We start from the raw sequence: 27,683 nt of genomic DNA, 5'->3' as shown, positions 1-27,683 counted from the left end.
ACGGGGGATAGGAGCAGTGTTCAATATTGATTTTCTGTCAGTAATAATATAAAATATGATGGCGTAGTGGTCTGTCCAGACCAAGGGGAGAATAGTCTTTAAGGAGATTGTTAGTGCATTGGAGAAAAGGCTATCTAACGTATGTCCAGCTATGTGTGTAGGGTCAGCTATTCGTTGTGAGAGACCCAATACCTTTAATTCTGATAATAGCAAAATTGTATCGTTATCAGTTGTATTTGAGATGAAAATTAAAGTCATCCAGAATAGTAATGGTGGGTTCAGTAGCCACGAGTTCCAGTGATTTGTTCAGTGAGGCAAGAAAGGCAGTCCCCGATCCTGGGGGTCGATACAATAGGATGGCTTTGAAGATTTGGGAAGGGGTGAGCAAGATGGAGAAGCTCATTGCTTCGCAAATTTGAAGAGATATATTTTCAATTTTAATGGAAAATGTATTGCGGTGGATTATCACGACCCCCCCCCCCCCCCCTCGCCCCCACCGTTTTTGATGGGTCTGTCTCATGGACTATGCTAAGGGGTCAGTGTATGTACAGGGATCTCAGATCCCCTCGATAAGAATTACTCAGTGGGCCCTTCAGTGAAATAAGGTTTCATCTCCAATCCAAGCCGTGTAGGCCTGGACGGCACTGGAACAAACGTTATGCAAAGCGGGTCCAGATCCGTACCAGAGTCGAGAATAAAGATGGTGTCACTGGAATGTGGTCCCCAGAGGTCACAAAGCCATGGCAGATTCAGATTAAAAAACGGATCCGAGAAGGTTGACTGGTGCGGAGGACTGACCCGCTGACGGGGCTTCAGTGAAGACCCATCTGAACCTAAGTTGCTCCAAAGGGGTCCGACCACCCAAAAATTCAGGAAAGCGCAGAGAGGACTCTGTGATGCCAGCTGCACAGGCACCACATAAGAGCGAGGTTGCGATTTGTTCCCTCATGGCGTCCAAAGAATCGGAGTGACACAGAGAAGTCAAAAAGCACTTCAACTTCTTCTTGTGTGGCTTACCTGAAGGTGTTCGACAGTGCGACAAGAAATGACGCGAGCCATCCCAGGATCAGTCCCAAGACCTCCCATGCTAATGTGACCTGAACCGGCATGAATTCACATGGAGAGTGGCTGAGAGCTTCATGGCCCACTCATGGATGGCCTTGAGGTTCACTGTCCAGTACTTTGCACATGACACAGTGGTGATCCCTCTCCAGATACCACAGATACACCAAGTGAGGGTCTGTCACTGACATCTGTCAATGACGCTCCACAAGTCTTGAATCCGGTGGGTTTCTTTGGGAACATCTAAAAAAAAATGGTAAAAGGCACACTAGATGTTGACAAAACGTTGCAAGAAGTTAATCCAAAAGTGATTTGGGGGAGTTCGATCCAGATCCAGGAACTTAGATCAGCACGCGGATGTGGTACCTATATAGGCACTGCACTCATCACATCCAGTGTGGATGATGCTAATGACCACATGCTGAGCAGAACCTACAGGCGTGCAAGGGGATTACTCAAAAAGTTCCAAATCGAGTCTGATGCCTGGGAAGTATTCGAAGGTAAGGAATTTGATTTAATATTAACTCCACATCTTCTTAACTTGATGATATGTTGGTGGTTTATACTGTGGTGATGTAAGTGCAGATAGAAACAAAAAACTCAATACTTTATTGGAAAAATGACTGCCCTCAATAAAGAAATCAAGAAAGAATAGGGAACTCATGGAAAGGAGTCAAACCTCTGAGGTGAACACCTCTTAATTCAACCTATGTGTGGCTTCACTTCAACCGAATCAAGTGGCATGGATGTATACACAGCATTAGAAAGTGAAACTAAAAAGCTTGCTACTATCGAGTAAAATGAGAAACAATCAATAGTGTTATTATTCACAACGCTTTAAAAAACATTTGTTAAAACACATTTTCAAAACAAACTAAAACATCACAGACTTAAAAAAAAAAAAAAGCAAAACAATAGTAGTAATCTTGTGAACTCAAGTTTACACATTAATACTGCTGGCCATGCAGGTGGGGATCGTGTGAAATACCCAACATGGGTTAACTAGAACAATGTGGGAACTGAGAAAGAAAATGTACATCCCTCTCTTCCCCAAAACCTGTTCCCAAAACACAATGCATCACAAGCTTAAATTGTCAATTTGTGGACATAACCAAACCAGAAAAAATGATAATACCATGGGAAGAGAGGTACCCAAAAATCCCAACAGATAGTCACACCCCTATGGAAATTACAGTGTCCCCTAATATAAGGTTCATTCCTGTAAGTGCATGTTCCCTTAGGGCTTTGGCAGGCGGCCCTTTCGGACTGAACAAGCCACAATAATATTGGTTTGTATCCACCTTGCTACTCCTTGCCATGGGCTCAAACATTCCAGAGTAAGTGACTATAATACACAATTGAAATGAAAAGCCTGGGGGAAGGAAACCCTACAGGTAAGACACTCTTGCCTCCAGTTTACATGAAGAAATGTGATAAAGAAAAAGACCTCCCATGTTACCCACATCGGCTGGTGTTTACTTTGCAGCATACACGACCATGGATAGCACAAGCTTCTCTTCCTGTCGTCTTTAAAGAAGTATACAGCCCACACATTGGCATTTAGAAATCAATATAGATTCCTGTGCATTACCACCACCTTGCAGGACAGTAATTTCTCAGCTTTAGACATGGGAAGGAGTGGGGGGGGGGTAAGTATCACTCATGGATAGAACTTTCAAGACCCATGCACCCACTACTTGTGCTGTAAAAAGTCAGGAGTGAGAATTGCAACACAGCCCTTCCTAGTTATATAATTGTTGTCACTCATTTTGGCAAAAAAGAACAAGAGTAGAAAATAACTCTCACACTATCTTAAGGTACTTCCACTCACTCCTACAGGCCTGCACGGGGAAAAGGGAATGCAGGCTTGAAAAAATATACTGAAAAGAACACCATTAACTTTCTATCACAGGGAAGGTTATTACATGGATGGCGAAACTGTGCTTTTTAAGATCCAATCCAACGTGTCTGAGCTTCTGCACACATAGGATCCTTGGTCCAGTTTTAGAAGTAAAGAAAGGGGAAGGGGTATATTTCACACGAGTACCCAGAGAAAAAATACATAGCATCCCTTCTTAAAGGGATATTAGCATTGGGGTGTTGAAGTAGAACATATCTTGTAAATGGTGCAGGTGACAGGACAGCCACATGGAAGGCACCATCCACTGTGTTAAAAAAATTACAACGCAAGCTGCACGAAGGAAGGATCAATCCCTCCTGTTTCATGAGGTAGTGCGTTGCATGTGGCTTTTTAGCAACAACTAGTAGAGGGATGCCAACTTGGATCCTAAGCCATGAATTTGGTTCAAGGTGGCCTGCATAGCTTTTAGTGCACCAAAAGGACATCTCAATGTTCAAACCATGGAGATTCACACTTGTAAAACAATTACTCTCCTGCATTCTTCCATTCCCTTCTCATCATAAAACACCCAAATCCCAATGCAAGACAGAGCCAAATGCTGTGGTACTGCTTTCAGTGCAGATGTTGACGTAACTGCAGTTGCCGAAGTTGGTCAGTTGAATGTCCAGCACTCTGTCATGTCAATGTTTGATCATCTGTCTTTTGATCTATTACGGTCATGCCTGTTCACAGGGTGATGCTCTCCGGTGGTCAGCTGGATGAGAATGTCAATCTGTGAAAGTTTCTAGCACTAAAACAGGGCTGCTGGTAATGTATAGAACATTTCTAATGTACAAAGTTTGCATTCAGGCACCTCCTTGCCTTTGTAGTAGAACAACTGACAACGCAACCCATTCTTGACTTGAGGATTCAGTTAGGTATTCTTTTTTCGAATGAGAACTTAAAAATAAGGAAGCCTCTCCTGTGTAAATGTAAATTTAAAAACTAGCATGTACAATACAATCTGTTGTTCCCTAGAACAGCTTTCTACCCAGACACACTAAGACATCATTAGGTGGTCGGGCAAAGTCTTCTTGCACTTCAATATTAAGGCAGTGGATTACCACAAGACGGCACAGTCATCATTGAAGTAAGCAAAGTCTATGGCAGATCAACTTCAAGAGATTTTTGTTTTCTGAGTCTTGAAAAGAGATTTCTGGGGAGTGCGGGACAAGAGAGCGGTCAAAGGGTGGCACGCACAAATAGTGGCGATTCCCTCTCGTCCAAGCTTGATCCCTTGGGGGAAAGGTAGTGCTTTGTTAAGTCTGTTATTGTTCATAAATCTGTTGGTTTCGCAGCACATTAAAGTTCCAACTTGCTAGATTTCATCATAGCATGTTAAAGCCATGTGCAGACCTTTTCATGTCGATTTCTCTAACGACGTGGTCTGTTCTATCAAAAGAAATGCTGCTTTTTTACGGGCTCTGAACTTGCTTCCTCTTAGTATTTGTTACTCAAACGTCATTAAGTTGGCAGGTGCCTGAAAGAGAAGAATCTCCAGTTAGATAAAACATTATAGAAGGCCCACAAAATCACAATTAAAGGCATACAAGCTACATTTAGGCCAACACTCTCCTAACAAGGGAGTAGTTTTTGTGGTCTCTATGGATACACTTGCAGCTTTTGTGAGAAGTTATTTACCTTCCTTAACACTCTTTCACAAGCATACTTTATTTAAACTCAGATTGCTCACCTTGTGAATATCCCCAGGCACCGGACATCTGGAAAATTCAAAAAGCAGTCCTCCTGTGTGCCAGTAGGTGGCAAGGTATAAATCGATGTGGACTTCGTTCCGCTCCAGAAATAATGAGCAGATCCGCATATAGGAGCTACCCATACACGCTGATGTCTGTTATAACTCATAATCCTGTCTGCTCCCGCAGGTGTGGAACCCATCAGCGAACTGGAGAAACCAGTGTGCAGATTCCTAAATTAGGACCTTTCTAGATGAAAAAAAGGTAATCCCACAGAACGGCAGGTGGAAGTACAGTGAGGAATCTGCCGATAGTGTATCCACCAGAAAGAAAGTAAGTAACTTGTTCTTCTGATTAATACTTCTATCTTCAGATAGATAGCAAAGTAGTACCTCCCAAGATGGTGGAGCTGTGGAATGGCTCAGAACAAAATGTCCTGAAGGACAGAATGGACAAAATGTCCATCCCGAAGGACCTAAAAATCAAGGCAATACTGAATTTGTGCACCGATGCCCGCATAGCAGAGTGACATTCAGGAGAGGCACGCTGCATGCCAAGGTTGTGGTAGTAGCCTTAGCCCTAGTGGAATGAGCCCTCAGGCCTTCTGGAAACTGCTTCTTAGCCAATGCATAGCAGATCTTCATACTGAGAACTATCTATTTTGAGATGGTCCATTTCTTCACGACGTTGCCCTTTTTTGCACCGGTGAGACCCACAAAGAGCTGATCGCCCACCTGATGTTCTTTGGTACGATCAATGTTAAACCTCAGCGCTCTCTTGAGTTCCAAGAAGTGGAGTCTCTTGCTCTTTCAAGGGATGAAGCAGCGCAAAGGAGGTCGGAAGAGTGATAGGTTGTCTGACGTGAAAAAGAGTCACCACCTTCGGTAGGAACGCTGCTTGTATCTCTAACACCGGCATGTCCAGAAAAAAAAGATGGAATAATGAGGCTGGACCTAGAGGACATGAAGCAGATTCACATGGCATGCAGATGTTATCACAACCAGCAAGACCATTTTCAAGGTGAGGTGATGCAATGGACAACTGTACATTGGTTAAAAAGTGGTATACAAAACAAAAGTGAGGAGAAAATTCAAGTCTCACTGTGGCATCGGAAAGGGCGATGACAAACATATTGCACAACTAATAGGAGGTGCAATCTCGACAGCTGTTTTGGACAAGGACAGCTGGTCCAGTAAACATTAAAAGGCCGATAAGTAACTTTTAGCAGCGCCCACAGCCTGACCATGCTGGTCCAAAGACCAAACAAACACCAATACATCCAACAGCCTGGAGTGTAATGGGATCTGGCAAGAACTAAACTAAGCCACCATCGTTTGGTAGCTCCCGGCATACACAGATTTCATGGAAGAGAGACTGGCTGATAGGGTGACAACTTCAGGAGGGAGGTCAAAGGAGATGAAGTGTTGCCCCTCAATATCCATGCATGGAGGAGCAGGTTTCGCAGGCCTGGGTGCAAAACCCTGTCCTGCTGCTGTGACAGAAGTTCCTCCCGAAGTGGCAGCTTTATTGGAGGTCAGATGCTCATGGCCAGAGATAATATTCAAAACTCAGTAAAGGAGTGGCAGGAATGTATACAGGAGTTCCTTGAGCCACTGTAGGTGGAATGAGTCTCAGAGAAAGATCCTCCTTGGTTACTCCAATACGCAAGAGTCAACACTACATCATCTTGACGCAGGGAAGAGATTGAGATAGGGCTCTCCCCATTGCTGTAAGAAGCCCTGTGCCATCTCTAGATGTAACTGTCATTTGTTTGTGATCTGGCAAGTGTCGTCCACTGAATTCATCGGAGCTGTCGTTTAAAGAGCCCACTAGGTGCCCCACTACAAGCGAAATGCCCTGTCGACTCAGCCAGTTCCAGAGCCTCCTGGCTCTGGACCCCACTTCTTCCTGGTTGTTGCAGGACCACATGAAATCAGTGCTGCCCGTGAGCACCTGGATCTGGCTCCTTTTGATGAGCGGTAGGAAGGACTTCAACGGCGAGCAAATGGACAACTTCAACACACTGATGTGAGGCAAGTATCCGCCGTAGACTAGAGAGTCATCTCATCTCCACTTCTCTCAGATGAGCTCTCTAGCCCAACAGCGACATGTCTGCGGGCACCGGGTGTTTCCCTGGTGGGCTACCAGGGTGATGGCTGATTTTGACCACTAGGGGCCATTTTTATTACCAGGGCCGGTTTGGTTTGCAGCATCGCTGTAATATCAGCAGCCTGTAACAAAAGCAGCTGCAGTGTTTTCCACGACCCCCCTCCCCCAACACCCACCTCCTCCCATCCCCTGCAGCCGTCCCCCGACTCAATTGCCAGGGCTGGTTTGCGTTTCCAGCCCTGCATGTCTGTCACCACCATCATGCCCTGGGTGTGGCAGATAGAGGGGTCTGCTGCTGGTTCAACTATGATCGAGCAGCCACCACTGCAGATCTTTTACAGTCTTCTCCAACACAAGGATAGGACTGGATGGTTCCTTTGGTGCTGGAACCACTGAGACTTCAGATTCCACTGCAAAGTTAGTATGTGCCTTCTGGCATGGTCAGTGAAAAGGATCCAGGAGGCTAGTAGGCCGTAGAGCCGTCCTCACTAAGACCCAGGACAGAGGTGAAACATCGAAAACATGGCAAGCATGTTTTGGACTTGTTGGTCCTGAAGAAAGGTTTAAAGAAAGGCTTGAAATTGCACCATATCCAGAATGGGCCCAATGAAGGGGAAACTCTGCAAAGGGATCAGGTTTGACTTCAGGAAGTTGATTAGAGTACCAATGATGTCAAGAGGTCTGTTGCAGTGTGGAGGTGCCCAGGGCCGACTGTGGTTAGCTGGTCAACGGCCAGTTGTCGAGGTAGGGTAACAATGCTACCACTGACCAACACAGATGGGCAAGGACCACCGCCACTACCTTGGTGAACACCCAAAGGGCACTGGTGAGGTTGAAAGGGAGAATGACAAAGTGAACGTGCCTGTGGCCACCTTGAACCATAAGCAGCACCTGTGGGCACACACTGCCATCCAGTCTCCGAGATACAGGGTGTATAGAACCTTAGACAGGATACGCATCTTAAATTCTTCTTTGTGCAAGAGGGCATTGAGGGGGTGCAAAGCTAGGATAGGACAAAGGCCTTCATCATTTTTTCGACATGAGAAAGTAGTGTGGGTAACACTCAGTCCCCACTTCAGAGTCTGGTATCCTTTTCTATGGCTTCTTTGTCCAAAAGAGCATGCATTTCTTGTTGTAACATGGACAGATAGACCTCCAAAAGGTGTTCCTGTGCATTTGCAAGGTGTGCTTGAAAAATAATAGCAGGGCATTGCCCTGTTTGATAATCTGCAGGGCCCATTTTTCGGATGTATTGTGTTGCCACACATGCAGTAAGGAATTTCTTGTGATAATAAATAATAAATTGTAAATCTACTTTGACATACAATTGGGGTTCTTGTGCCAATACTTGGGTCATTGGGAGTTGGATTGAAATCAGTATTGAATTGGAGTATGGCGAATGAAAGTGAGCGTTGTGTTTGATTCTCAATGATTCATGTCTCCCAGAGGACAATATCTGATGATAGGAATTGTGCTTGGGACTGATGGATTCAGTATTTTTTGCCCCAAGCAAGATCTAGACGAGGCACTGGTTGAAATAAAGCTAGCTCAGTCGGAGATCACAATGGGTTGGAGTTCCTCTTCCAGCACCATTGACGTATGAAGGGTCCTGTGCTAGTTCCTGCGGTAATCCCTGCAGATCTTTGTGGTTTGAAGGCATTGCAGAAGGAGCTGGAAGCGTGCCAAGGACGCACAGCATGAGCTCTCGAAAGGCTTTGCCCTGCTGCAAAATTTCAGATGGGTATGGGAACTTTAGGTGCAGCGGGACCAAAGATGGATTCGGCTCCTTAGCAGAAGGGGAGTGAGACTTAGAGGCACAGTTATGACGTAACGCCTTTTCTAGAGAACAAAATTGGTGAGAAGGGGCAGATTCCTACTTGAACTTTTTGAGTTCCTAATATTACTTACCCGATTAATTTAACCACGAAAAAGATCTGCAGTGGAAACATCTTTGAAAGTAGCGGGTCCATGGCTCCGATCTGGAGCTTTCCATTGGTTTGTTATGTAGAGTTTTACTTTGCTTTCTTGGATGATCTTTGGATTCATCTGGGAGCAGTTATCACACGTCGTTTGTTAAATCCAAGCACCAGAGGCACACCTCAAACGGATCTGCCACAAACATCTGTTTCAGTTCCTACAAGGTTTAAATCCTGTTATGTTTGGGGATGACGTCCCTTGCACACTGCAAAATGTGCAGAAGAATCACTTCACAGAGTAAAGAAAGAACAGGGTTCCAGATGCGTGTCTAAATGTGTGAAAAGAAAGGAGCTGACATCAAGAGTGCAAGGCTGGTGCTGCCATATGGCTCAGGGCGGCCCTTCTGGGGCAGGATGGAGTCCCACAACACTACCTACTATCGTGCACAAGTTTTTAGGATCCACTCTGGCATCGGGAGATGTTCATAAGGTCTGGAACCTGCAGTTAGAAGTAGCCATCAGAAACGTAATGACTTCAACACAGAGTCTGTGTGACATGGATTTATGGTACGACTACAGCCCCAGCTTTTATCAGACAACACCTGAAAGCGGATTCTCATTGCTTGACACATGTGGACATCCCTTACCATTGAAAACCCCGTCACTAGGACTCACCCATGCTGTTCAGCTTAAGCCCTCGTTACCTGCAAAAGTGCTATCTTTCCTATGTCACCCCTGCCACCAGACTCGCATCCCCTACACAAATATTTATTTATATACTGGAATTACATTTACAGCTAAGAGTACTCTATGTAACATTTATCAAAATGCATTACTAGAATGAAAGCTTTTTTTTTGTTTCCCATCCCCCTATTCTTATATTTTCACTTTACTTTTTATGCTAAACTTGTAGTCTTTTATTTAACCGCTCAGTGTAACAATTCTCAATGTAATAATTATTCATATCTCAGTCATCCGATTGCCCTTGTGAACACGTCCCTCATTGTTTATATGCCAAACAGACAAAATCACCATTTTAGTATTCATTGGTGCCACAACAAACAAACCTTTCTGTCAATCTTGGACTAATCAATTATCACCATTGCTCCTTTTCATATCCGACTCAACTAGCGTCTTTCTATTCACTATTACTATCCAAAAGTCACCATCATCACTGCAAGACATCTGTTACCCAATTGTTAATATAGCCACCACTCATAACCCAAACTCTAATCTCCACTCCTGCCTACACCACCATCTTATTCAGGACAACTTGTTTAAAAAAATGTTTTCAATTAGTCATACAACAGCTCAGCAGTACATTGTATTCAGAGCTCAGTGACATCAACATAATATGGATCTCAGTAAGTCAGCCCAATTTGTTGACTGATCCAACAATCCCTTGCCTCAGAACCTTGTTTCCAATTCACTCTCCCATCACCCTTGCAACCTTACACACCATTGACAAGCACTTCACTACTTCCGGTGACATGTAATCCAATCACCACTTCTCCCTGTACATTTCCAAGTAAAACACATTCATTGTCAATCCCTGTAACGATCCAATCAATGCTTTCTCATCAAGTCTTGTAATCTCTAGTACAATCAACTCCATCATTAATGTGTTTGAAAGACAGCTTTTCCCTCACTACACCTTTTTATCTGGCTCACCATGCCCTTTATTCCTAACCTGTGAGCAAATAATACCTCCGTCATCAATGCTGCTTATTTTATGCCCACCATCCCGCTCAGCACCTGCCAACCTCTGCCTACTTCACTGACCCCCCTTGTCTACATAGCTGACATATCCTTCTACACCAGTCGTGCCCACTGCCACTCTATCCAAACTCCACTAATCAATTAAGTTATGTCTGCCCAGCTGCCATTTACCTAATCACTTATCTCTATCTAAACCAATTTGAGTACCAGTTAACCAACTGGATCCAAAGGAAAGGTCTCTCCTAATTGAGGAATACAACAGCAGGATGCCCAATCCTCTCTCCCACCAAGCATGCTGCAACAACAATTCTTCTAGTCACCTCTACCAACCAATGACAAGAAATAACATTGAACTTACTCCAGCAAATCCTAACCCAATACTGGGCCCATGGTCATTTATTTTCAATATCTTTCCAACCTTCACCTCTCCACCCCTTTACTAGAGCCAGATAAAGCTACAGTAAAAGCTCACTTACCAGTAACTCTTGATTTGCACGTGTAGTGTTGCAGATCGCATGTTGTGCGTTTTTCTGCCATTTAGTGTAAGGTTCATAAAAATGCAACTTGTTTTTCTCCAAAGGGTTTTTATTTGCTTGAGTGTGCATGGAATGATGAATAATCAGGTCCCTCTAAAACTACAAGGCCTCAGGACAAACTCCACCTTATATTGTTTTGACCTGAGGAATGTGTGTGTCTGTCACTTTGGTATGGTGTACTACTTTACTGTCCGTGAGAAGTATAGCACGTAAATCTACAAGACTACAACAGCAAAATGAGTGTAGCATGTAAGTAATGTTTTCTTTTTTGGCATGTATTATAGTATATCACGTGCTATAGACTGTAAAGCAGTATCCTCAACCCCTGAAGGAGTGTCTGATGGAAAGAAGTAGTGGAGGTACTAAAAGTCTTCAAAACAAAATGAATCCACATATGCTTCCTTTCTAGCTTTGATATACACAGAATAGTATTTATTGAATGTGTGTACTGACATCCTAGGAGCAGCTTTGCATATCTGCCCCATCTAAATACTGCCCAAAAGTGACATATTGGATTCTTTTGGAAGTGCAGAATGAACATGTGATATATAAAGTAAGGCAAATGCTACTTACCAGTATGCATCTGTTCTTGGCATGTAGGGCTGCTGACATTCATATCTTAGCATAGATCGCCACCTAGTGTTGGGTCCGGATGTTTGCACCTTGTTGTCTTGGAAGAGTCTTTGAAGTATCACGAGATAGGTGACTCCTCCTCTGGACTACAGTGCGCATGGGCATCTTCTCCATCTTCAGATTGTTTTTCGCCATTGTGGCAAAGATGGAGTATAGGAGAGTAAGAGCTGACCATGTAAATGTATGTAAGGAAGATAACCATGCAGCTGTGACAGGCACCGGGGAGGAGGCGGGGTATATGAATGTCAGCAGCCCTACATGCCAAGAACAGATGCATACTGGTAAGTAGCATTTGCCGTTAGAGGCATGTGGGCTGCTGAGTTCATATCTTAGCATAGACTGTTGTAAGGCTTGACAGGGGGGGGTGCTTGCTAGGACCAAGGACGTATAGGGAAAACGGAGTCGTCTGGTGCAGGTAAAGGAAGTTTATTTAAACACAGGCGAGGTAAAAAAAAACAACACAAGTCTCGTGGGTCCGAGTACAGGGACAGTCTTATTCCGGATGCCTTCTTTACAAAACTCCCGGGGTTGGATTCTTCAGAAGGTCCTTAGGGGTGTGTTTCCTCGACAAAAGAAAGAAAGAAAAGAATACGCCGTATTACTGGCGAGAACCACAATGCGAAATGGCAGGAGGGGAAAGGGAGGACGTGAAGGGAATCACCGGGTACCTTAACCCTTTTAGTGCACTTTCTCTCAGTGAGTGTGATAGCGCGTTACACTCATGCATGCCCGCTCTGTGACTGCCCCGCCGCCCTTTAGCCAGTCCCTCTTTCGAAGAGAACACTCCCCTTATTTTAGCCCGTACCTTGCGGAGCCACACTTCTCCGGTTGAAGTGTGGCTGGGCGCAGCGTGGAAACGTTGGCCTCCCGGCTTCTCCGGCGCTAACCTCCTGGCTAGTTCGACTCCGGTCTCCGAGGACGGTAATCCTGCTCCGGCAGCTTCCTCCTTGGACACGGACTCCTGGGGCACTTCCTCCTCTCCAGCCGCGCTCGCGCCACTGCTCTCCCGGCCTTCCGCTATCAGGGTCGAGGTCGTGTCTGATTGGCAAAACGGGGGTGACGTCAGAGAGGCAGCCACGCCCTCCTGGGAAACCCAAGCCGCCTTAAAGGGAACACGGTCCTCCTGTAAGCGTCGAGGCGGAAAGGAAGAGGGACAAAAATCAGGTTCGAACTCGTGGCAGGTAGGGACCCCCTGACAACTGTATAGCAGTTTCTCCTCTAGCGGTGGTCGCCTGCATCAGCTGTAGTGGTTTGAAAAAGAGTTTTAAGGACAGCCTGCCCACAGCAGCTTGTCGCTTAGCTTGCGCGTCAACACAGTAGTGTTTGGTGAAAGTGTGTATGGTAGACCATGTAGCTGCCCTACATATGACTTCTAAGGGAATATTTCCTAGGAAAGCCATGGAAGCCCCCATTTTACGCGTTGAGTGTGTTTTCGGCGGAACTGTTAAAGTGCGCTTTGCCTTTTGATAGCATATTTGAATGCATTTAACTATCCATCTGGCTATTCCAGGTTTAAGTTCAAGTTCAAGTTCAGGCATTTATAAAGCGCACTACTCACCCAGAGGGTCTCAAGGCGCTAGGGGGAGGGGTTCACTGTTTATCGAATAGCCAAGTTTTCAGTTCTTTTCTGAAGGAGATGTGATTCTGAGTAAGGCGGAGGTGGGTGGGGAGTGAGTTCCAGGTCTTGGCAGCCAGGAAGGAGAAGGATCTGCCACCCATGGTGGTTTTTCGGATGCGCGGGACTGTGGCGAGGGCTTGATTGGATGATCTTAGTTGGCGGGTGGGATAGTAGAAGGACAGTCGGGTGTTGAGGCATTCGGGTCCTAGATTATAAAGGGCCTTGTGTGCGTGGGTAAGAAGGCGGAAAGTGATTCTTTTGTTGACGGGAAGCCAGTGGAGGTTTTTTAAGTGACCGGTGATGTGCTCTTGGCGCGGGATGTCTAATATGAGTCTCGCTGATGCGTTTTGGATGCGCTGGAGCTTTTTCTGCAATTTTGTTGTAATTCCGGCGTAGAGTGTGTTGCCATAGTCCAGTCGACTTGTGACCAGTGCATGGGTGACAGTCTTTCTTGTTTCGAGGGGGATCCAGCGGAAGATCTTTTTGAGAATGCGAAGGACGTTGAAGCAGGAGGACGATACAGCGTTGACTTGTCTGGACATTGAGAGAGGAGTCTAGAATGAAGCCAAGGTTACGTGCATGGTCTGTGGGTGTGGGCGCTGATCCCAAAGCGGAAGGCCACCAGGAGTCGTCCCAAGCTGAGGGGGAGGATCCAAGGATGAGCACCTCCGTTTTGTCTGAGTTGAGTTTTAAGCGGCTCTGTTTCATCCATTCGGCTACTTCTTTCATACCTTCGTGAAGGTTGTTTTTGGCGGTGTTGGGGTCTTTGGTGAGGGAAAGGATTAGCTGGGTGTCGTCGGCGTAAGAGATGATGTTGAGGTTGTGTTGACGTGCGATGGAGGCGAGGGGACTCATGTAGACGCTGAAGAGGGTGGGACTGAGTGAGGAGCCTTGAGGTACGCCGCAGATGACTTCGGTGGACTCGGAGTAGAAAGGGGGGAGTCGGACTCTCTGGGTTCTTCCGGCTAGGAACGAGATGATCCAGTCCAAGGCTTTTCCTTGTATGCCGATGTTATTGAGGCGTTGTATGAGGGTGCTGTGACAGACCGTGTCGAAGGCGGCGGAGAGGTCGAGTAGGATGAGGGCAACTGTTTCTCCGTTGTCTAGGAGTGCTCGGATGTCGTCGGTTGCCGCAATGAGGGCGGTTTTGGTGCTGTGTTTGGCTCGGAAGCCGTTTTGTGAGGGATCCAAGGAGTTGTTGGATTCAAGGAAGGCTGCGAGTTGGCTGTTGACGGCTTTCTCGATGACTTTGGCCGGGAAAGGGAGGAGGGAAATGGGACGGTAGTTTTTCAGTTCTGAGGGGTCTGCTGTTGGTTTTTTCAGAAGGGCGCTGAGTTCGGCGTGTTTCCATATTTCTGGAAAGGTGGCGGAGTTGAAGGAGCAGTTGATGACATCGCGGAGTTGGGGAGCGATGATGGAGTCAGCTTTGTTGAAGATGTAGTGGGGACAGGGGTCCGAAGGTGAGCCAGAGTGGATTGAGTTCATGAGGCGAATGGTATCTTCAGTGGTGATTGGGTTCCAGGAGTTGAGGTAGTTAGTTGGAGGGGTGGGAACAGAAGGGGGTGGGGTGAGTTGGTCATTGGGAGTGTTCTTGAAGCTGTTGTGGATGTCGGCAATTTTGTTGTAGAAGAAGGAGGATAGCGCATCGCAGAGGTCTTGGGAGTTAGTGATGTCGTTGGATGCTGCGGGAGGGTTGGTGAATTCTTTGACGATATTGAAGAGTTCCTTGCTGTTATGAGAATTGTTGTCGAGACGGTCCTTAAATGCTGATTTCTTGGCGGATCGAATCAGTTGGTGGTGTTTGCGGGTGGCTGTCTTGAGGGAGGCCATGTTGTCTGAGGTTGGTTCTTTTCTCCAATTCTTCTCCAGGATGCGGCATGTCTTCTTGGATTTTTTAAGGTCGTCATTGAACCAGGGAGCCCTTTTGCTGAATGATTTCGACTGGTGTTTTTTCAGGGGTGCTAGTTCGTCCGCACTGATGGTGATCCATTGCCTGAGGTTTGTGGCCGCTTGGTCTGGGTCCGTTGTTAGGGTGGGAGTGTTTTGGCTGAGTGATGCGAGGAGTTGGTCGGTGGTGATTTTGTTCCATTTTCTTCGGGGAATGGGTTGTGGATGGTTGTGGGTCAGGGTTGTTTTGTAGCTGAAGTGAACACAGCTGTGATCCGTCCAGTGGAGAGCTGTAGTGTGATCGAAGGAGATGTGCTTGCTGGAGGTGAAGATAGGGTCGAGCGTGTGTCCGGCTGTGTGAGTGGGGGTGTCAACAAGTTGTTTGAGTCCGAGATTGGACAGGTTATCCAGGAGGGTGGTGGTGTTGTTGTCGAGAATGTTGTCAAGGTGGTAGTTAAGGTCTCCAAGAAGAATGTAGTTCTCGGATGCGAGGGCGTGCGGGCTGACGAAGTCAGTGATGTCGTCACTGAATTGAGATCGGGTGCCTGGGGGCCTGTAAATGAGGGTTCCTCTAAGTGTGGTCCTGGGGTCGGTGTGGATCTGGAAGTGGAGGTGTTCGGCGGTTGCAAGATTGTCGTCAGAGCTGGTTGTAATTTTGATGGTGTTTCTATGGACGATGGCTATGCCTCCTCCAGTTTTGTTAATGGTGCGGTCTTTTCGAATGATCTTGTAAGTGTCCGGTATGGCTATGGCGATGTCGGGGGCAGAAGATGCATTCATCCATGTTTCAGTGAGGAAGGCGATGTCAGGTGACGTAGTGGCGATTAGGTCCCAGAGTTCGGTTGCGTGTCTGTGGACCGAGCGGGTGTTCAGTAGGATGCATTTCAAGTCGTTGGGTTCGGAGCCGAGTGTGGAGGAAGTGTGTTTGGTGAGGGTCCTGACGCAGCTGAACTTACAAGAGAGGCAGGAGAATGGGCCGTGGGTACGTCCTGGGGTAGCTTCGCAGCAAAGTGGGGTGCGTCCGGCGTTGAGGGCGAGGAGAGTAGCGGCATCATAAGTTACTCTGGGGGGTTGGGAGCGGCATAGAGCAGGGGGACGGGCGCTGGGCGCGGTCCAGGCGCGGACGGGCGAAGACGGGCTTACCTTTGGCGCACCTTCGGTTTGGAAATGGGATTACCCTTATGTTGTGGTGAAAAAGCGACAAATAGTTGCTTTGTCTTTCTGAATGATTTTGTTCTGTCAACGTAATATAACAGAGCTCTTTTAACGTCTAGTGTGTGAACAGCTCTTTCAGCCACGGATTGCGGGTTTTGAAAGAAAACTGGCAATTCTATGGACTGATTGATGTGGAAAGTGGATATAACTTTTGGCATACATTTAGTGTTTGTACAAGCACTACTTTATTGTGGTGTATTTGCATGAAAGGTTCCTGAATGGTTAGTGCCTGTAGCTCACTCACTTGCCTGAGGGAGGTAATAGCAATTAAAAATGCCACCTTCCATGTTAAGAATTGTAGTTCACATGAATTAAGTGGTTCGAAGGGGGGTCCCATCAGTCTGGTAAGTACTATGTTTAAGTTCCAGACTGGAGCAGGTGGATGCTTTGGAGGGATAATTCTTTCAAGTCCCTCCATAAAAGCTTTGATAGGTGGGATTCTGAATAGGGACACATGTCTGTTTTTAAGATATGCTGCTATAGCAGCAAGGTGTAGCCTTATGGATGAGTATGCTAGATTACATCTTTGAAGATGTAGCAGGTAACATATTAAATTTTGGATGGAGGCATCCAATGGATTGATTTGGTTATTACGACAATAAATAACAAATCTTTTCCATTAAGCTGCATAACATGCTCTGGTAATGGGACGCCTTGCTTCCTTGATAATGTTCATACAGTCTGGAGGCAAGTTAAGATATCCGAAGTCTAAGACCTCAGGAGCCAGATCGCTAGGTTCATCTCATTGGGATCTGGGTGCCTGATTTCTCCATGGTTCTGTGTTAGCAGTTGTGGCGAGAGGCGCAGTCTTTGGTGAGGAACCACTGAGAGTTCTAGGAGCGTTGTTTACCATGGCTGTCTTGCCCATGTGGGAGCAACCAGGATCATTGTGAGTGACTGTTGCCTTAGTTTGCGTGCCACAAATGGAATCATTGGGGTTGGTGGAAAAGCGTACGCAAATCTGCCTGACCAGTTCATCCATATCGCATTGCCTTGTGACAACAGGTGTGGGAACCTGGCGGCGAATGACGGGCATTTTGAGTTTTTGTTTGTGGCAAACAGATCTGTCTGGATGTCTCCACTTTTGGAAGAATGGTTGGAGAACTTGAGGATGAATCTCCCATTCCTGTACTTGCTGACTGTGTCGGCTTAGTAGGTCTGCTATCTGGTTGTCTATCCCTGGGAGGTGTTCTGCCAGGAGATACATGTTTTGTGGAATTGCCCACTTCCATATGCTCAGTGCTAGGTGAGACAGTTGCAGAGAGTGTGTTCCCCCCTGTTTTTGGATGTAGTACATGGCTGTCATGTTGTCCGTCCGGATTAACACTGCCTTGTTGTGTAAGTATTTCTGAAAGGCTCTCATTGCTAGGACTACTGCTACTAACTCTAAATGGTTTATATGTAGTGTCTTTTGTTTGACTGTCCAGAGACCTTGGACTGTATATTGAAGGAGATGGGCTCCCCAACCTGTCAGTGATGCGTCCGCTGTTAGTACTACCTGTGGAATCGGCTCTTGGAACAGTCGCCCCTTGGAAAGGTTTTGTGGGTTCCACCACTGCAGAGAGCGGTAAGTGCGACTGTCTACCAACACTAGGTCTTTTAGTTGTTCTTGATCTTGGTTCCACTGGCGTGCTAGGCATTCCTGTAAGGGGCGCATTTGAAACCGAGTATGAGAGACGATGAATATGCAGGAGGCCATCATGCCTATAAGCTGCATGAACACTCAAGCTGGTAGGGAGTATTGTGGCTGAAATTTTTGAATGAGAGATTATATGTTGGCTATCCTGGTTGGATTTGGATATGCTTTTGCTACGGAGGTGTCTATTGTTGCTCCCAGATATTGCTGTAGGTGGGAGGGTTGCAGATGAGATTTTGGGTAATTTATTGAAAATCCTAAACTGTGCAGTAGCTGGATTGTTTGTGAGGTATGGCTGGCACACTGTGCATATGAGTTGGCTTTTATGAGCCAATCGTCAAGGTAGGGGAACACATGGATGTGTTGCCTTCTGAGGTGTGCTGCTACTACTGCTAGGCGTTTTGCAAAAACCCTTGGTGCTGTAGTTACCCCGAAGGGGAGACCTTTGAATTGATAGTGCTGACCCCCTATTGTGAACCTGAGGTATCTCCTGTGAGCTGGATGTATGGGGATGTGAAAGTATGCATCCTTGAGGTCTAATTTTCCGAGGAAGTCGCCTTGATGGAGTAGTGGGAGTACCTGTTGTAGAGTGGAAATGATCTGAGAGTATGTATTGGTTCAAAGGTCTGAGGTCTAATATTGGTCTGGGTGAGCCGTCTTTTTTGGGAATGAGGAAGTATAGAGAGTATACCCCTGTCCCTTAATGTTGTAATGGGACTGGCTCTATGGCACCTTTTTCTAGCATAGATAGCACCTCCTGTTGTAACAGCGTGATGTGTTCTTTGGACATTGGACGGTGTTTGGGTGGTATGTTGGGTGGAGTAGAAGTGAGTTCCAGGCAGTAACCATACTGGATAATTTGTCTCACCCACCTGTCTGTAGTGATAGCGTTCCAGACTGGTAAGAATTGTGTTATTCTGCCTCAGACTGGTGTTAAGTGGTCTGGAGGGAGTGTGAAAAAGTCACTGGTGGCGGTAGAGGCTCGGGTGTTATTACCAAGTCCTCTGCCTTTGTTATTGTTCCCTCTATAACCTCCTCTATTGGAGCCTCTATTAAAGGTGCCCTGTGTAGTGCTTTTAAATGATGAAGAAGTTTGGGATGTGTTGCCTCTGCCTGAGGCTCGAAAGGAGGAGCGACGACAAGAGCTCCTAGATTGTTGAAATTGAAGTGCACCCATGGACTTAGCGGTGTCAGTATCTTTTTTCATCTTTTCTAAGATGGTATCAACCGCAGGGCCAAATAAGAAATCCTGATTAATAGGTTGATAGAGTATCGTAGATTGCACTTCATTTTTAAATCCTGAAATGTGGAGCCAGGCATGCCGGCGTAGCAATACACTAGTGTTGACAGACCTAGCGGCTGTATCAGCTACATCAAGGGCACATTTTATGGATGCGTTAGTGATGAATTTCCCTTCCTGTATTAGGTCGTTTGCTTTTGCTTTATAGGGTTCTGGTAGGTGTTGTAATAATCCCTCCAGTTGGGCATAGTGTGCTAAGTCATAGTGTGCTAGGAGAGCTTGGGTAGTGGCGATTCTCAAGGTGTCTGCTGCCTGAGAGGCCACTCTTTTCGCTATGCTTCTAAAATTTTTGACTCCTTGTCAGGAGGGGGGCATCACTTGTTGTTTGTGAATTAGCTCTTTTCCTAGCATTAGATACAACTAGGGAGTCTAGTGGTAGCTGAGATCTGATAAAAGAGGGGTCTGTAGGGGCCGGTTTGTATTTTTTCTCAATTCTTGGATTGAGGACACACGCTCTGGCTGGGTCATTAAAGATGTCTGGTGCGTGCTTTAGTACTCCTTTTAGCATAGGTAGTACACGTACACTCTTCTCTGATGTTGGGAAGGTGTTAAATAGAAAGTCCTCCTCTATAGGCTCAGTGTGCATGTGTACGCCATGATACTGAGCTGCTCTGTCCACTAGTTGGTTAAAAGCGACAGTGTCGTCAGTAGGAGATGGCTTTGTGGGGTATGGAGAGGGATCGGGTATGGGTTGTGTATAATCTGTGTCATCAGGATCCTTATGGTCACTCCATGTGTCATCTGGGTTTCCTTGATCGTCAGGTTCTATAAAATCATCCTGAAGATCTTCACCCATTTCTTCTTCCTGATCATAATCTCTAGGTGGAGGAGAATATGGAACATAAGGCATGTTAGGAGTGAAAGGAGGAGGTGTGAAAGGTCTTGAAGGGGATGTGCCAAAGTCCTTTTTCTTAGGAGAAACAGGAGAAGGGGCTTCAGTGTCCAGTCTTCTTTTGTTTTTATTGTAGACTGTTACATGTCCTGTATCAGGGTCTATATACAGTCTTTGTTGTTCTGGGTACACTGGATCTGGATGAAAACGCTCTTCCTGTATTGTCCGTGGCTTCGGCGCCAAGGATTTTGGGTCGGTCGACTGCTTGTCTTTATTCTTTGTTTTCGAGTGTCTCTTTAGGCTGGACGTCTTTTGTATGATGGGCAGCCTTCTTCGGCTCGACGGCCTTCTTCGGCTCGACGGCCTTCTTCGGCTCGACGGCCTTCTTCGGCTCGACTGCAGTCTTTGGATTGACGACCTTCTTGGGGACGGCGGGCGTTTTTGGATCGACGGCTTTTTTATGGTAGACGACTTTCTTGGGTTGAGTGTCTTTGCCCGATGCTGAGGCCACTTTGGGTACAGTTTTGCTTGTTCCCAGGGTACCGGAAGGCTTGGGTGTGGTCTTCGGAGCCGAGCCAGAAGGCGGATCTTCTGAAGCGGTGTTTCGGTCGCAGCTAAAGCTTTTAGGCGATGCTTTGACCGGAGCCTTGTGTGGAGGTGGAGGCGGGGTATGGGCTTTGGTACTCACGGTTTGCCCCGGTGTGATCTGGTCCTCGGAGTCCGATTGGCCCTCTACGGTGACTATTTTCAGATCTTCGGAGCCTTCCGCCTCTGGGAGTTCATGTTCGTGGTCGAAAATGTTTTCCGTTCTGGTGCCTGCCACTGCATCTCTTGTCGAGCAACTCTTCGGTTCCGGATAGTTTTCTTTGACCGGAACAGAGCACAAGCTAGACAGTGTTTTTCGTGGGGCTCCGGAGATAGGCACCTGTTGCATACTCTATGCTTGTCACTGTGTGGAAATTTAAACGGGGTCCTTTTCATTAGCAGGAGGCCCACGTGGCGTTGAAAAGGCCCAACGGCCCGCGTGGACGTCCGGATGGAAGTGCTGTCGAGTCGAGGGATACCAAGCGGAAACGATACCGTTGAATGTAGAAGGTTTTGGCCTTAGAAAGTTGGAAAACTTCAGTCCCTAAGTTGGAGCTGTCGAAGTACATCCGAACCCAATGGCGGAAAAAAACAATCTGAAGATGGAGAAGATGCCCATACGCACTGTAGTCCAGGGGAGGAGTTACCTATCTCGTGATACTTCGAAGACTCTTCCAAGACAACAAGGTGCAAACATCCGGACCCAACACTAGGCGGCAATCTATGCTAAGATATGAATTCAGCAGCCCACACGCCTCGAACTGTGTGTTTGGCTGTAGTGTATCACATTTGAATACATCTAAGTTTCTATCGAGAAATACTTAAACTTGAAGTAGCTTTGATCAGTTGTGAGAAATCTACAAATTATTGTTTTATTTCTTGACCAACTTAGTCTAGTCAGTGTAATACATTTAAGCTTGTCTACCACCAGGAGTGTGCAACACACTTCCAGTTACTACCTTTGAATTTGCAAAAAATGTTGGCAATTCACTAGCCTAATTAATGTGGAAATGGAGATGCTGTCTTGGGTAGAAATTCAGATGTGTAATCATACCATGTCCTTTTGTAATAAGGCTATATAACTTAGTTACTCTGCGTAATGAAGTGAATCCTACAAAGAAAATTACATTCCAAGACCTTGGTTGCAAAGTACAGGAATGCAAAGTTTCAAATGGAGCACCCATACGTCTTCTTAAAGAGATATTTATGTACCAACACTGGACTTGAAATGCTCTAGGCAGTATGACTGTTTAGACCTACTCAATAAAAAAAACTTCAGGGACCGTTATTTTGAAAACAGACACATGCAATCTATAGGTATGCAGCCACCACAGCTAAATGTTACTTATAGATGTGTATGCCAGGCTTGACTACAGTAGTGTTAAAGATGCTCAATACCATGAACTGTTGCTGGTAATGGATTAGTTTGTTGTGAAGTACAATAAGGGTTTCCATTTTGCTTCATAAAATGCACTAGTACTTTAATGGGTAGCCTCTTTTAGAGTATTCTTGCAAATACCCAAAGTCTAAGATTCCAGGAACCGAATTGCTAGGTTCTAGACTGAGGGTATCAATGATAATCATTGTCATTGGTGCCTGAAACATTTTCCTTACCACATACTGAAAGAGTGGTAGTGGGGAAAAGCTTAACATGTCCCTCACTAGTTCCCCTACAGAGGATTTCCAAGGCTGGAAGTGTGGATGACCAGGAGGTGTAATCTTGGTATTCGTTTTCTTGTGGGCTGGGAAGAGATCATGATTTGTAGAGCTCAATTTAAGAAAATATTGCATTATTTCCTTCTTTGTGATTTCTAACTTGTTTTTTAGGTCGAGCGTCAGCGAAAGACCTATTGTGGCCCGTATTTGGGAATGTAGGCACGAGAGGGTGCACAAGTGCAGATTTGACCTCGTGGGCGCGCACGGCGCCGTGCCCCTCTCGTGCCTCACATTCCCATGCGCACACAGCCAGCACCCACACCCCACACAGGCACACGTACACGCAGGCACACACACAGGTACAACACACGCAGGCACATACAAGCGCACCCCCCCCCACCCCCCGCTTACATACACACACAAACGCGCACACACACACTCCCAACCCCGCTCACCGGGCACACGCAGGGCTTCCGTCACTGGGGGGGCGGGCACCGTCAATGTGCCCCGACGCCCCCCTCACCGGGTCTGCTATACTCTTTTTAGGGCTCGCCTGGTGTTGCAGCGGCTTCTAAGACGCGTCCCCGTCCCACAGCCTCACAGCACTCCTCAAGTACAGTGGGCGAAGACTGCAGGCGCCGCCACTGTCACGAGCCGCAGGGAACGCCAACGTGCACGCTCACGGCGTCACGCTCCTGCCCTCCCGCGTCTCTTCTGCGCTCCAGGCCGACTTTTTTTTTTATTTTTTATAACGCGGTCCTCTTCCACTTTGGGGACCGCGTTTGTTTAATTAATTGTTTTGCTGTAGTATGGGCCGCTTTCCCATTTTGTATGTCTTTAATTATTTAATTATTTTGGAGCACGGTCCCTTCCTTTAGCCGCCGCGCTTGTTTGTACTTTACAACTGAGCAGGGCCCCGCTTCAAGGAGACTGCGTCCTACTGTTTAGAATGGGTGGAGGTCGAGCTGCTGCCGTCCAGTCAAGTACCTCTGTTCGCGGCCGTACCCGGCCAGCTCTTCCTCCTCACCGCCCACCACGCCCCCGCTGCTGCCCTAGTCATTGCTGGACTGCGCGGCCAAGACCGTGGCCGAGAGCTGGGCATTTGAGAGGTGGAGGAGCTCTTCAGCTGCATCCCTGAGCCCTTCCAGCGCCGCATCGTGCTCCAAGTGTCAAATATGCATGTTTTCCTCCTTCCAGTACCGGGGTGGTCAGGAAAGCCCACCGCTGCCGGCCAGGGACGCAGCCGGCTCAGCCCCAGCGCCTGCAGGGGCAGCAGGAGCTGCTCCGCCAACTCCCACCGGGACCACTGTAGCACCCGCAGCCAGGGACGGGCTACCCTTCTGCCGAGGCATCCGCCTGCTAGAGACGGGCTGCATGGATAATGGCCTGCAAGTCGGTGAGTGCACGCCCCGTGCCCCTTCTTGAGAAGGTGTCACATTTGCGAAAGTTAAAACTATTGGCATTGTAAATGACAAAGCTATTAATTACGCTGTTTTCAAAACCAACACATAAATAAAAAATTTGACGTTTACAATACCAATAGCTCAAACTTTCCTAATGCGAGACCTATTGCATTGCAAATGCTTGTTCTTGATGGTCTCTATTTTAAGGTATGTCACCATCTACACCGGTCCTAGAAATGTTTTGCTAGTAACAGTATTTGGTGGCTTCAGGCTAAGTACTTAAACTGTTGTCCAACTGTAGACAAGTGTTAAAGAGTATGCCCACTCTGATATAGTGTGATATTATTGTGTGTCTAAACTAGAATAGACTTGTTGTATTGTGGAAGGAATGCCTTGAGAGTTAGACACATTGGCTTCAACTCCAACACAAGGATGAACTGCTCCTAATTGATGGCAAATCATCTTCCCTGAATCATTAAGGCTGAATGTGAGCGCTTTACCATGACAATCAGGCATTTATTGTCAATACTGCGTATTGATATGGGTCTGCAAAAAAGAGCCTGCCTGGCAACAAAATGTTCTTGTTCTATCACTTTAGTCCGAGCCGGACCACGGGCGGCCACAAAACTGTACCATCCAAGACCCCAGTAGCTTGATACCATTTTTTGAATTAACGATTTCTACAATGGGTGTATGAAGTCATCATTTGTAATAGCTACATCACTTTCCTCATGGCCAAAGAAACGGACGTCTTGCCCACGAGAATCACCATGTGTAATATCAATACTCTGTGTTGGGATGTACGTATGGAGTGGTCAAACGCAGAGCATCATTAAAGAAGTTTTGAATCTGTTGAGGATGTCGTTTTTTTTAATATTGATGATGAAACATACCGTAAGTAGCAATGTTACAGGAGAACAAGTTACTTTCCTTTAGCAATGCTCTTGCTGGTAGATACTCTAACAGTAGATTCCTCACCTTGTGAATACCCATAGGTGGCAGACTGGATCCGGAAAATTTTGTTCATTAATTCCCTATCACAATGGTCGGTGATTTCGTGCAGATGCATGTCCGATTCATCCCGTCCTAGATGTGACGTCAAGGCTCCCACACAGTCGCCACTTCTGGGTATTGATGTCAGTTTCTTTCCGATATCTGTCCATGCTCTCCAGAGTCTTCGAAATCTGCACAATGGCACTAGCTGATTACTAAGATTGAATCTTTTTAACAAGGACTAGGAGAGTCTATTTCCCAGAAGGGGGATGAGGGTGGTCCAGTGAAGAATCTGCAGTGTATCTACCAGAAAGAATAACTGAAGATATAACAAATAAGTTGTTGTTCTGATGGCAACTGCAGATACCTCAACTTGTGGGTCTAAATCAAAGCAGTATACACTCCTCTCCTTCCCCACAGGTGGTGGGTCTGTGGAATGACTCAGACCATGAAATCTTATAAGACAGATCGGGCAAAGTGACTCTTCCACTGGACTTTTCAGACAGAGGTGCTTTGTTACCGTGTTATCTGATGCCCACTTAGCGGCCTGGCAGATGTCGAAGACTGGCACATCACTCACCAGTACAAAGGTAGAATGAGTGCATAGGCCTTATGAAGGCTGTTTCTTAGCCAGTCCCTAGCATATTTTGCTGCACAGAAAATACACCTCGAGATGGTTCACTTTTGCAAAGCTTATCATTTTGTCACCCCCAAGAATCCCACAAAGAGCGGATTGTCTTCCCAATTGTCCTTCGTTCAATAAATGTCAAGAAATCAGAGCTCTCTTTCGATCTAGACGCCGAAACCTCTCTTCCTTCTTAGATGGGTGAAGTGTGGCAAAGAAAGCTGGCAGGGTAATAGACTACCCTGTGTGGAAAAGCATGACAACTTTCAGGAGGAATGCCGCTTCAGACATAAGCCCTAGCTTGTCCAGAAAGAAGGTGGTATACGGTTGCTGGACACAGTGCTTGTTAAGTTAACTCACAAGATGAGCTGATTTTATCGCTATGAAGAACATGTCTTCAAGTTGAGAAACCAAAAAGGGCAGTAGTGCATTGGCACAAACGGAGTGTACAAGAGAAAAGTGAAATCTAGTTTGAGGTCCCAATTATGCATTACAAATGCTGTTGGCGGGAACATACGAGTCACTCTTCTTAGAAAGCGCATCACATCAGGTGATATGTATAAAGATGGCTTACCAGGTAAATATGAAAAGGCTGAAAGAGCCGATAGAGATTTTAACTGTTGCAACAACAAGGCCTTGCTGGTCTAAGGTTAAACAGAAGAGTACAATGTAAGACAACTGTGACTGTAAATGTTGGATACTTTGGGAAAAACACCAGAAAACAAACTTCTTCCAGAGTACCGCATGTATTGTTTTAGTCTAGGAAAGCTTGGCTATCAAGATGACATACTTCTTTTTGAAGGCAGATCAAATGCCATCAACTGTCATGCATGGAGGAGCAGGTTGTGCAGCCTCTGGTGCAGGACCTTTCCCTACTGCTGCAGCAGTAGGTACTTCTGAAGGGGAATCCTAATTATGAACCTGAGGGCTAAAGCTCATGGCCGGAAGTTCTGTGTGCCACACTTTCTTTGCCCAGTTTGGAGCAACTAGGATGACTTGGGCATGGTCGTTCTGATCTTCAGAACTTTGGGCAACAGAAGCAGAGGTGGGAAGGGATAGAGGAGTCCTGCGCTTCAGTCCAGGCAAAAGGCAACTCCAAATGAGACTTACCTTGGGAACTCCAGTAGCGAAAAGATCAAGCCAAGGGTCTCCCCATTGCTGGAAGATGCCCTGCACCACCGCTGAGTGTAGCCTCTATCTTCACGCAAGAAGGCGGAGGTTTGACACTTTCGGGTGAGGAACCCTTCCCTGTTGCTGCGACAGAAGCTCTTACCAAAGGGGCAGCCTGATTAGAGGACCGACAGCCATGCTCAAAAGCTTAGGATATGAAACTTTCTAAGCCCAGTCGGGAGCCACAAGGATAACTTGAGCCCAGTAGTTCCTGATCTTGAGAACCCTGGGCATGAGTGGTATGGGCAGAAAGGTGAACAGGAGGCCTAGGCTCCACATGATGTTATGTTATGTTATGGAGATTTATTACGTGCACAGCTGCTCCAGCAAAGGAGCGTCCTGGCGCAAGACAAGGTGACAACATAACACAGCTAAAAGAGGCACCAGACAAAAAAGTAAAACAATTTAAGAGAATAAAAGAGTCTTGATGGCCCTACGAAATGAGAAAAGATCATCAAGGGCACGGATCTTTGGGGGCAAGGAGTTCCACAAGGCTGCAGCACGTACTCGAAATGAGCGGCCACCAGCCCGACTAAGCTTGAACCGGGGGCTACTGCAAGTTCAAGGCCCAGCGAACGTAGAGAGCGGGCAGGAACATAGAGAGACAAGAGATTCAAAAGAATCTGGGCAGGAGAGCCCTTAAGGATCTTATAAGAAAGACAGAGCACTTTAAATTGAATTCTCTGCTTAACCGGCAGCCAATGGAGGGAGCGCAGAGTATTGGCGGCGGAACAGAACCTGGGCAGACCCACCACTGCTCTAGCTGCCGCGTTTTGCACGCGTTGAAGACAAGTGATTTCAGCCTGGTTTATCCCTACCAAGAGGGAGCTAGCATAATCAAGCCGAGAAATCACCGTCGCCTGCACCACGAGCTGCCTAGTTGAAGCATCAAATTTTTTTAACACTGGTCTTAAACCACGCAGGATGCCGAAACAGCATGCAGCGGTTCTCTTTGTGTGGCAGACAAAGCTAAGAGCAGGTTCTAACCACACCCCGAGATTTTTTATCTCCGAAACCGGAGTTGGGGTGGGACCAAGCTCTGGGGGCCACCACATATCGCCCCAGAGTTCCGCCCGCTTTCCGATAATCATGATTTCTGTCTTTTTTGCGTTCAACTGGAGACAGTTGGAGTTCATCCAGCTGGCAACCGCCCGAAGTCCATTCTGGAATCTCGGGGCATCCAAACGAGAATCC

General features: G+C 46.6%; 1 protein-coding gene across 11 annotated transcripts in view; it reads right to left on the bottom strand.

The window, feature by feature from the left end:
- Positions 1 to 1,882: 1,882 nt before the first annotated feature.
- The window catches only part of RALGPS2 (Ral GEF with PH domain and SH3 binding motif 2), an 890,309-nt gene continuing 864,508 nt past the window's right edge, over positions 1,883 to 27,683 (bottom strand). For all 11 annotated transcript variants that reach the window (XM_078642169.1, XM_078642158.1, XM_078642140.1 and 8 more), the window contains one exon: positions 1,883 to 4,442. In XM_078642169.1, coding sequence (XP_078498295.1) covers positions 4,413 to 4,442 — 30 coding nt within the window. In that variant the 3' untranslated portion in view covers positions 1,883 to 4,412. The remainder of the gene's footprint in view (positions 4,443 to 27,683) is intronic.

The sequence above is a fragment of the Lissotriton helveticus genome, chromosome 1_1, assembly GCF_964261635.1.
Source record: "Lissotriton helveticus chromosome 1_1, aLisHel1.1, whole genome shotgun sequence".
Lineage (NCBI taxonomy): Eukaryota > Metazoa > Chordata > Amphibia > Caudata > Salamandridae > Lissotriton > Lissotriton helveticus.
The sequence above is the reverse complement of the archived record's forward strand: the minus strand, read 5'-3'. Positions and strand labels throughout refer to the sequence as shown.